This window comes from Lampris incognitus, chromosome 19 (genome assembly GCF_029633865.1).
Source record: "Lampris incognitus isolate fLamInc1 chromosome 19, fLamInc1.hap2, whole genome shotgun sequence".
In the NCBI taxonomy this organism is placed as follows: domain Eukaryota; kingdom Metazoa; phylum Chordata; class Actinopteri; order Lampriformes; family Lampridae; genus Lampris; species Lampris incognitus.
The window spans coordinates 32948940-32959431 of NC_079229.1; the positions used below are offsets into that span (position 1 = coordinate 32948940).

General features: G+C 46.1%; 1 protein-coding gene across 1 annotated transcript; it reads right to left on the reverse strand.

Moving 5' to 3' along the window:
- Positions 1-608: 608 nt before the first annotated feature.
- buc (bucky ball) lies at positions 609-6773 on the reverse strand. Its single transcript, XM_056299245.1, has 5 exons — positions 6699-6773; positions 5772-5924; positions 2600-4192; positions 794-857; positions 609-708 (listed from the first exon to the last, which is right to left on the reverse strand). Exons 1-5 carry the CDS (start codon positions 6703-6705, stop codon positions 609-611), a joined length of 1917 nt encoding a protein of 638 aa, XP_056155220.1. The 5' UTR covers positions 6706-6773.
- Positions 6774-10492: the final 3719 nt, after the last annotated feature.

A 10492-nucleotide genomic window follows, 5' to 3' on the forward strand; every position in this document is an offset into this window, starting at 1 on the left:
AGAAATGTATCTCGTTTACCCTGGAAATTGAAAAGTGTGTTGCATATTTCACCTACCACTCAAAAACTACTTCTTCAAACAAACTGGTTCATTAACACCTTGGCTCTCTGCTGTAACCTGATGAAGATAAAGTTGTCATGACATTAAAACTCAACACTTCAACTCATGTTCTGTATCAACTACGGTACTGCAGAACTGGCTAATCCACTTATGATGAAACCTTTCTCCAAATGAAACCGCAACGGGCTGCCTTCATCAATTTCATCGTTGTCATTTTCCTCATCTCTTGACCGGTGGTGGGCCGACTGCTTGCAAGGGACCGTCCTCGAAGGAGTCATCTCTAGAATCGGAGTTGATCAGACATGAATCAGTAAAGGCTTCAAGTCCAAACAACAAACCCAAGCATATTTCCGTAAGGACAACTCTCCCATTTGTAAAACCCGTGTTTCATTGCATCAGAATTTCCGTGTGATTTTTAGCCTCAACATTAGGTCTACTTATGTGTACTGACCGCATGATATCAAAAACAGCGATAAATCCCAAGAGGAAGATTCAAAAGTTGGGGTGGACATGGGTTGAGCCGTACAAACCAAACTGGTATTCTCCAGTTAACCAGCCTGTCCTTTAGCGGCGATGTGCCTGGTGCACGGCGGACACTTGGCTGAAGCCGTCTTGGCTGGTTGGTTGTCAATAGTTTCATAACCAAAACTGCTCAACACATGGAGACAAAGCACAATCATGAAATCTGTGGATACCACCTTGTCTATGCAGTGGGGTCCGTTTTCTTCTGGGCTTGACGTCACCGTCCTTCCTCCTGCCTTGGACCGAAATGGCCACATCCTTGCCACACAGTCCATCTATAAAACAAACAACAACAAAAACAGAAGGAAATTATGCACTGGCTGCATACTTCATAACTCATCCATTTGATGCACTCATGCAGCTGATGTTAGATTAGATTCGTTTTTTGTGGGGAAACGGACTCAATGCAGCAGCAGGTAATAGAAAACATCTGTTACGGCCTCAGTGCCGTGTGTTTTTGAATGAAAATACTGGAGAACTCCCAGATATTTTACATTCAGTGTGACCCACCAGTGACACGGACCAATATCACGAAAGGCCACACAAATAGGACAAAAAACCCCAATTGTACCCCGCCAACTACCCCACTCTTCCGAGCCGTCCCAGTCGCCGCTCCACCCCCTCTGCCGATCCAGGGAGGGCTGCAGACTACCACATGCCTCCTCCCATACATGTGGAGTCGCCATCCGCTTCTTTTCACCTGACAGTGAGGAGTTTCACCAGGGGGGATGCAGTTCCCCCCAGTTCCCCCTCCGAACAGGCGCCTCAACTGACCAGAGGAGGCGCTAGTGCAGCGACCAGGACACATACCCACATCCGGCTTCCCACCTGCAGACACGGCCAATTGTGTCTGTAGGGATGCCCGACCAAGCCGGAGGTAACATGGGGATTCGAACGGGCGATCCCCGTGTTGGTAGGCAACAGAACAGCCCGCTACACTACCCAGACGCCTTCAAATAGAAAAATATTAAGGAATCCAACATGACACAATATTGTGTTGCATTAAATAATGCAACATGATCATGTAGTATTAATTACAATGCAACATGATCATATTGCATAATATTTAAGGCAACACTTAACATCATATTGCATTATATTTAATGCAACATGAGCGAACCCTGTTGGTCTTGCATAACATTTGTTTTCAAGAAGCATTCACTAATAAACGTCAGCAGGGGTTGCTGAGTGGTAATGACTAAAACAAACCACAATACAATTCCCCCTCCCCAAGACACCTGCATTCAACAAACACAGGCGCCAAGCCGACTAACAAGACTTGGTCCGCAACCAGTTTTCAGCAAACCATGCAGCCATGGCAGCACGTGCCATCTAGTGAAGCTGTTCCAAAATGGAAAATGCGTTAAAGTAGCATCATGAAGTAAAGGTGTCATACTGCAGTACACATGGAGTAACAGCAAGGTTTGGTCTTATTGTACTGGATTAAAAGGAACAGTTCTGAATATTTAAAGTGCATCCCCGTTTTATACTCACCGCTCATGTAGTACTTAGGCAGGTTTCACTTTCACATACATCCGTTTCTTCATACTGGACATGCAGCTACAGTCTCTCTGCTACAGTCCAATGCAATCAATGGGACGAGTCCGCAAGCCTCATTCAACATAGAAAACACCAGAAACTCCACATTTCTGCCAAAGCTAGCATGACAGTAGTCCGTTATAGCCTATTTTAGTAGTCGTTTTAAAATGTAATCATTTTTATTGCTAAATTCTTAGTATTTTCTTTGCTGTGCAACAGCAGAGTGACTCCTGTTGCCATGACTTATAGGCTGTGTTGTTGGAAGTAACAGTAGGAAAAAAAAACTTTGAATTTTTTTAAAATGACCATTCAAATTCACTTAGATATATTGCTGTAGCAGCTTTTCTGAACTGTGACGCGTTTTTCACACCGAACACAAAATTGTGTATTCGTCCTCCATTAATTGCATTGAACCGATGTCAAGTGGGAGCCACATGTCCAGTATGAAGAGAAGAATGGCTGGGGGAAACAGGCTTACCCTGGCACGCTCTGCACTGTAGATCACTGCCAGTCATCTCGTCGATCTCTCCCTCAGCCGTGTCCTCCTCGCCAAGGTCGAGTACCTCCTCCGGGTCCTGGGTACTGGAGGGGTCTATGTGCTGGCCTCTTTTGCAGGACTGTTTCAAAGCAGGTCTCGGGAGGATAGTCTGGGGCTTTCTAGACACAGAGTGCCTTTTCCCGGCCAGTCTCGAATGCTGCTCGTGGCTTCTTCTGTATCTGCATTCCTCGTCCGAATCCCCGACTTCTGCACTGTACGACATAGAGCTCTGAGCTTGGTTCCTACTGGCCGCCTTCATCAGGCTTTTCCCGCAGCAAGCGCATGTGAACCTCTTTGAACCAGTGAGCCGTACACCCCTGACCCCTTCAGCGGACGGCGGGGACCTGCCAACAACCTTGGTGGACCTCCTGGTTGCATAGCCATGTTTGGGGAAGAGATCCAACTCCTCCAGGTCAGTGGAGAACATCTCGTCTCTGGAGGAGAGCTCATCCAAGGACGGACTGAGGACACTCATCCGCTCGTGCGCCGTCGAGTTGGGTAAGTAACTGTAACAGTAAGGGGGTACCGACGACGATGAGGAGAGGAGGTGGGGGGATGTGAGGGTGGTATCTGCCCCCCCAGAGAGCGGGTCAACGTCCGTCAGCAGCGCGTCAGCTGTAGGACTTCTCTCCAAGGGCATACTGAGGATCTGGAAGCTCAGGTCGACCTCCGCCCCTTCCAGGTATTCTGCCTTTAAGACGTCTCCATTTTTATTGTTTGCGAGCACTTGCTGGTTTGTGGAGGGGCAAGACACTGATGAGCATGGCAACTGTGGCGCAAAGGCATCGACGTTCTGCTTCACTTCCTCGGTGTTGCATTTGGGGACGTTTGCACCCGTCTGCATCCCATCTGATTGGAGCTCTGTAATGTTGACTGCAGGGGTTTCCGATTGGATTTTACCTTTCCGTAACCTTTCAGGAGGGCGCTGGGGTAGAAACCGCGAATCATCTGCTGCCAGCTGGTTGGCACTGGGGCTTTCTTCGTGAACAGATGAACTGTCGAGAGGCAACTCCTCATCGAAGCCCACCACCCAGCACTCCCGAGGGCTCAGGTCCTCCAAGCTTCTTTGGCTTGAGCCGCTGTCATAAACCGCTGTTGTGGAGCTGCTGAAGGTCTTCGTTTGAGACTGCGTACCGCTTACCTCGGTAGCGACGCTGGACGACGTGTGAACAGTCTGCTCTTCATTTTTCTTTTCATCCTGTGGTGAGAAGAGTCCAGAGGTTTGTGAAGCAACACCCGAGTCAAGCTCCCGCTCACCCCCCAGCTCACTGGCCTTGATTTTATTCAAGCATTCGATAAGTTTGGTTATAGCGTCGCTGGGGTCAGTTTGAGCCTCGGAACAAGCCGTCTCTCGACGAACCTGAGCCTGGGGATGGTACTGATGGTGAACAGCATCGTTCCAGTTGGGAGACTGGAAGCGGGGCTCGAACATGCGTCTGTAATCCAGAGGATGTACTGGGGCTTGTGGAACAACAAACGTAGGATACTGCATATAGGGGTAAGGTTGTACGCATGGACGCCCAAAGTTATAACCTGTGCAGGACAGACAAGACACAAGAGAATCATGTAATAGGTCGTCATGAAAAGCCACTCAGTACATCTAGCTCAAAAATGTCCAATGAAACCAGATTTAGAGTGCCGCCAACGCCCGCCGTTTCACATCCATCCGAATGAAAAGGGAGTAAGCCGGCTGGGATTTCGTGGGGAGGGGGTTTGATGCGACTGACAGCAGGTAACAAACAGGCATTTTTTAGAAGAATATAGAGATCAATATGCTACCGACTACTCTCAGTTTGGTGGTTGGTTGCTCCCATTCACTCACTGGATATTTTGGTTTGTGTACACCCACAGTGGTTGGATGAAAAATTAAAAATGTTTCTCCCTTCCTGACAAATAGAACCATTTTTAAAACAATTATATGCTGCGAATTCCTAAAAGTTAGTTAAATAGATGTACATCAAGTGCAGATGAAAGGGGTCAAACAAGAATGAAGACATTTTTCATTTCATGGAACATTTGTTGTGATGCATTTCACCCATCCATCCATTATCTGAACGGCTCATCAGCGATGATGCATCTCAACCGGTTCCCTTCTGCAGCTCGAATGCTTTCAAGTTGGTGCAACTATCTGCAGCATCTGTACTTCTGCTTCCTGTCTTATCTAAACTTTTAGTATCAATTATCAATGACCAGATAATAACCAAGCAAGTGTTTGCTGCTGTTATGCCTCAAGGCCGGATTAAATTAAGCATGATCCAATCCAATACCAGGCAAGCACTTAGATATTGGTTTAACGCAGGTTTTCAACGTGCAAGACCGTGAGCCTCCCTTCAGAGAACAGCAAGCCACCACCCCCCCATTTAAATAAAATGCATAATAATAATAATCAACTGTTTTAAAATAAAGGTTTGTAACCATAAAGGGTTTGAAAACGTTATTTTTAACACTCAGTCCTAATACGATCTCCCACAATTTAAGAAAAATCAATAAAAGTGGTTAAGAATTAGTATATAGGTCAATGCCTATTTGTGCACGTTTCTGAAGCTAAAACCTTGCTTTTCTGGACAGGCCGCCAGACCCATCGCAGGGCCGAGACACACACATTCACACCTAGGGACAATTCAGTACAGGCTGATTCACCTGACCCACGTGTCTTAAGACTGTGGGAGGAAACCCACCATGCAGACACGGGGAGAACATGCAAACTCCACACAGAGGACGACCTGGGATGACCCCCAAGGTTGGACTACCCCGGGGCTCGAACCCAGGACCTCCTTGCTGCGAGATGGCCGTACTAACCATTGCGCCACCGTGCCGTACACCAATAACAATCCAGTATTATTCAGCACTGCTTAAGTATTACTCCAATACTGAACCAGTACCAAGTACTGAGTACAGTACAACAGTGCAGATTTAGACTATTAGTTTGGAGTCAATGGGCAAAACAACAGGTAGAACGAGCCCCCCCCCATTAAAGAAATACAGACGACCATGTGCAAAAATAAAAATGCAGTAAATAACACCATTTTGCTTTTATTCATGACATGCTACTCGCGACTTCCGGTTATGAAACAAACCACTGGTCCAGCACAGACGTTAACTGGTGTCTTACCTCCGGGCAAGCCGTACTGGCTGTAGGGGTGGTTGACGTGCCAGTGCTGATACATGTAGTAGGGCTGCGACGGGGGCTGAACATAGAAAAAGGGTCTGATGTGGTGAGGCCGCTGCTCTCCGCCCCCGGATGGATGCGGTGGTCTGCCTCCATCTGCAGGAATCAACACTTCAGGCCACCGGATTTTTCCAGTCAACACTCGGCACCGAGATGCGCGAGTGGATTCATGAGCGACGATGACTGATTTTCGACAGGTAAACAAGCAGGATATGACGTAGTGTAACGTGCACGGACAAGTAGACACGCTGGCCTGCTACTTATCCACGCACGTTACAGTAGACAAACCACTGCCAACAATGTGAAGTGATACAATCCACACAAACTCAGATGACTTGTCACATGTTGGAGAAGGAGTAGGCACCGCCCCCCTACCCCTTCTCCTCTACTCTTAAGTGAATTCAGCTGCTATGCATTTCAAACTCCATCCCCACTGTGCTGCAGAGCTGAAATTCAATGCAAGTTGTGCTGCAGAGCTGAAATTCAACGCAAGTTGTGCTGCAGAGCTGAAATTTAACGCAAGCTGTGCTGCAGAGCTGAAATTCAACGCAAGTCGTGCTGCAGAGCTGAAATTCAACGCAAGTTGTGCTGCAGAGCTGAAATTCAACGCAAATTGTGCTGCAGAGCTGAAATTCAATGCAAATTGTGCTGCAGAACTGAAATTCAATGCAAATTGTGCTGCAGAGCTGAAATTCAATGCAAATTGTGCTGCAGAGCTGAAATTCAATGCAACTTATGCTGCACAACACAAACTCAAGTACAGTGAACAACAAGACTGACGGTGTTGAACAGCAGGGCGGGGGAGAAGGGTAGAGGAAGCCAGTGTGGGGGCGGGGGGGAGAAAAAATGAAACTTTCAAGAAATAATTACCGTCCATTTTCTTATACGTGCGTACCGAGACGTTTCCGATTAAAACACTAAAACATAAGCGCGGGGAAGACGCGGAAACTGAGAACTCTCTCTCGAACCGCAAACCGTCCAGTCGTGGCGTTCGAGCCCCGAATCGACAAATAAAACAACAGCCCGCCCACGCCTCAGTCCCCGCTCGCGCCTCAGTCCGAGCTCCGCATCACAGCCCGCTCGCGCCTCAGTCCCCGCTCCGCGTCACAGCCCGCCGACGAGACCCAGCGGCAATCTACCCTGACTCGCTACACCTGCCCCGGCCCCCAAATTGCCGGGCTTCTTCTTCTTCTTCTTCTTCTGCTACTGCTTCTTCTTGTTTTTTTTTTCTTCTTCTTCTTCTTCTTTTTTAAATCTTCTGAAAATTCCGTTTCTTCGCTTAATTACTTCAGAGCTTTCCTCGCTCCCCCGTGGCACCACCTCAACTCTCTCTTTACTATTACTTTCCCCGGTACTTTGTGATGTTCCCTTTATTATAACTGCAATAATGTTATCATTCATTTCATCTGCTTGTCCTGACCTGATTATCTAATCACAGTAACTAGTGTAAACCAGTAATAACACACGTTAGCCCCTAACCAACGAATCTGACCCTTTAGCCGAGCGGTTAGTGATGTCGCCTTGAGGTGCAGTTCACCCCATATCGTATCCCGCACCGGGCAAGAAAATAACCGGTTACACTAATAATTATGTTTTTTTTACTTAGACTATGTTCCCCATACTAAAGTGACATCTTGATCATTACCAATTCACTAGTGTAAACCACTAATAAGACACGTTAGCCCCTAGCTAACGGATCTGACCCTTTAGCCGAGCGGTTAGTGATGTCGCCTTCTGGTGCAGTACTCCTCGTATCGAATCCCGCACCGGGCAAGAAAATAACCGGTTACACTAGTATGTCTCCCCCCCAGTCTACCTTGCCCGAATTCCATCTCATGATCCCATCTAGCTGAACCATATTATTCATATCAGATTTAATTGCAATTGGATAATGATCACTGCCAGTGAGGTTATCTTTTAGTACTTCCCAATTACTAGCACCAGCTAATTCACTGGACACCAAGGTAATATCTATTGCTGACTCTACTCCATTGCTGAGATTAATTCTAGTGCCTTGCCCATCATTTAAACAAACCATAAGATAACCGCCCACAAGATATTCCTTCTTGGGGAGAGGTTGCACATCCCCCTCCCTCGCTGACCACCATTTCTATTTTGTCTTATTGTATTGTAACCCTTAATATCAAAGTCCAGATGTGGTTTCAGCCAGGTCTCTTGGATGCCATTGTCATTTAATTGTTGTATATATTGCTTAAATTCTTGAGCATTCGCAATACGGCTTCTGGCATTCCATTGCAGAATGAGGAAAACCATGCTATTAAATCACTACACTGTGATACGCCATCATTGGGAATTAACATCCAGTGCAACATTTCTACAGTCGGATTTTTCATGTCCAGATACTCGTCTGCTGCATCAACTATAGCCTTAAGTCTTGCCCTGTTTCTTGGCTGTTGCATAATAACGTTCAGAACCTTCTCGGTGGAGGCCACAAAGTTAAACGCATCCACTATTAAGGTGCTATCTTTCCTGTACACTTACATGAGCACTTCATGGGACTTGGATTATGCACCCGTGGTATTCTAGGGAAGTCACTCGTGGAATTAGGGTGAATGGGTGGCTTCACTGTCATACCTTGTGAGATTTACTTTGCTGCTTCGGCGTATGATGCTTTGTTTTGCACTTAATATCTTAGAATTTCCTTCATTCTTTTTTTCACAACCTTAATAAGCACCACTATGCTCCCCACCACAGTTACAACATTCCAGTTTCGCATCTGGTGCACAACCGCCATGTTCATGTTCACCAGCACATTTGGCACACCTTGATTTTGCTCTGCACTGATCCGCCACATGCCCAATCTTTTGACATTTAAAGCATCGTACAGGCTTGGGAACATATTCTCTGACAGGAAAACTTGTGCACCCGATTGTTGTGTCTGTCTGTCTCAATACATTCCCAATATATGACACTGATCATTACCTTCTGTAGCATGGTTCCTTCAAATTGAAGGAGAACAGACAAGCTATCAACTATTTTACCCTGATATCTAGTTGGGAGGTACTTTACTACGGTCACTGCCCCCTCTGATTTCCTCCCTGAGGTCTTCCAAACTGATTTCTAAAGGGACTCCACTAATCACTCCATGTATCTTGTTTCTTGTGGCAGCACGGTAGCCCAGTGGTTAACACTGTTGCCTCACAGCAAGCAGGTCCTGGGTTCCAACCCCAGGCCGTCCCAGGTCCTTTCTGTGTGGAGTTTGCATGTTCCCCCCGTGTCTGCGTGGGTTTCCTCCGGGTGCTCCGGTTTCCTCCCACCATCAAAAAGACATGCATGTTAGGGTTAATACTCCTGTCTGTACCCCTGAGCAAGGCAATGGAAAGAAGAACTGGAGCGGGTCCCCAGGCGCTGCAGCTGCCCACTGCTCCAATAGGTTGGGTTAGATGCAGAGAGCACATTTCGTTGTAACATGTACAACAACAAAATAACGTTGTTTTCTTCCTCTTCCTTGCCTTCTTTTGACTTACTTCAGCACATTCTCTCTGATCTTCTTCCAGTTCACTCGCCATATTCTCACTATTTTCTAAATTCATCGCTCTGGGACTCAAAGACACCATCCTCCAGCCTCCTTCCCCCACCCAGGCCCGGACAATTGCCGGGCTTCAACTGAAAACAGTTTCCGGGCGCAGGAGTTTGTTCATTTGCTGGTCCGTTTGACAGCTAAATGTCCAACAGAGGTCACTATCCCTCTTGTGGAGAAGAAAACCGGAGAGATTTGGAGCCTCGTTGCTCAAAATGCGTGTACACGAACATCCAAACTTTTGTATGCTCTTAAGATAGTGCTAATTTTGATCATATAAATGAAAAATAGAGGCATTATGTTAGTGGCATAGTTTATACTAAGTTATCATTCACATGGTGCAAACACAGCAGGAGTGAGAGGGCAGGATAACACTGTGATCAGAATAGTGCAAAAGGTATCACTTGTCAAGTCACATTTATTTCTATACCCCGAAATCACAATGTAGTCCCAACGGGCTTTACAGTGATACTAATGACAGTTGTGCGTCATCAGCATGGTGCAAGGTAGAGTAAACAGCATTGTAAACATGAAGTCGATAGTTTATCAATACTTAACTAGCGGGGCATGAGTTCATATGAGTGAAGAAAGTCAAGGAAATTTCACTGACAACGGGAGTGAGACTAGTTTAGATAAAGAAGAAATAAACAAAGAAGAAATAAACAAAACAAAGAAGCAACGAGTTGGGAATGGAGTAGCATAACGATACTATTGGTTTAAGGGTCACGAGACTGCGCAGAACGGAAAAGTACATGGAAGATTTGCTTCCACGTTCCGTAGCGATCCGCACTCCGAGGCAGTAGGTGGCGCCAATGCAGCTGGGTGGCAAAAAACCGTTAAAATTTACGAGGAAGAAAAAGGAGGACTTTTTTTTTTTTTACAAAACACATTTTATTACACAAGGTTAAAGACCAAATAACATTATAACCAGGGGAATACGTCAACAATACCCGACAACTTTACAAAAAAAATAAAATAAAATAAAACGGCACTAATACGCCGTTAAATTAAATGTAGCTGAGTAACTTACACATGTTTCTCGCTTTTCTAGACCTCAAACCATGCACAGAGACGGCACGTAAAATATATGCAATAGATATCCGAAACGTATTTCTTTTACGGT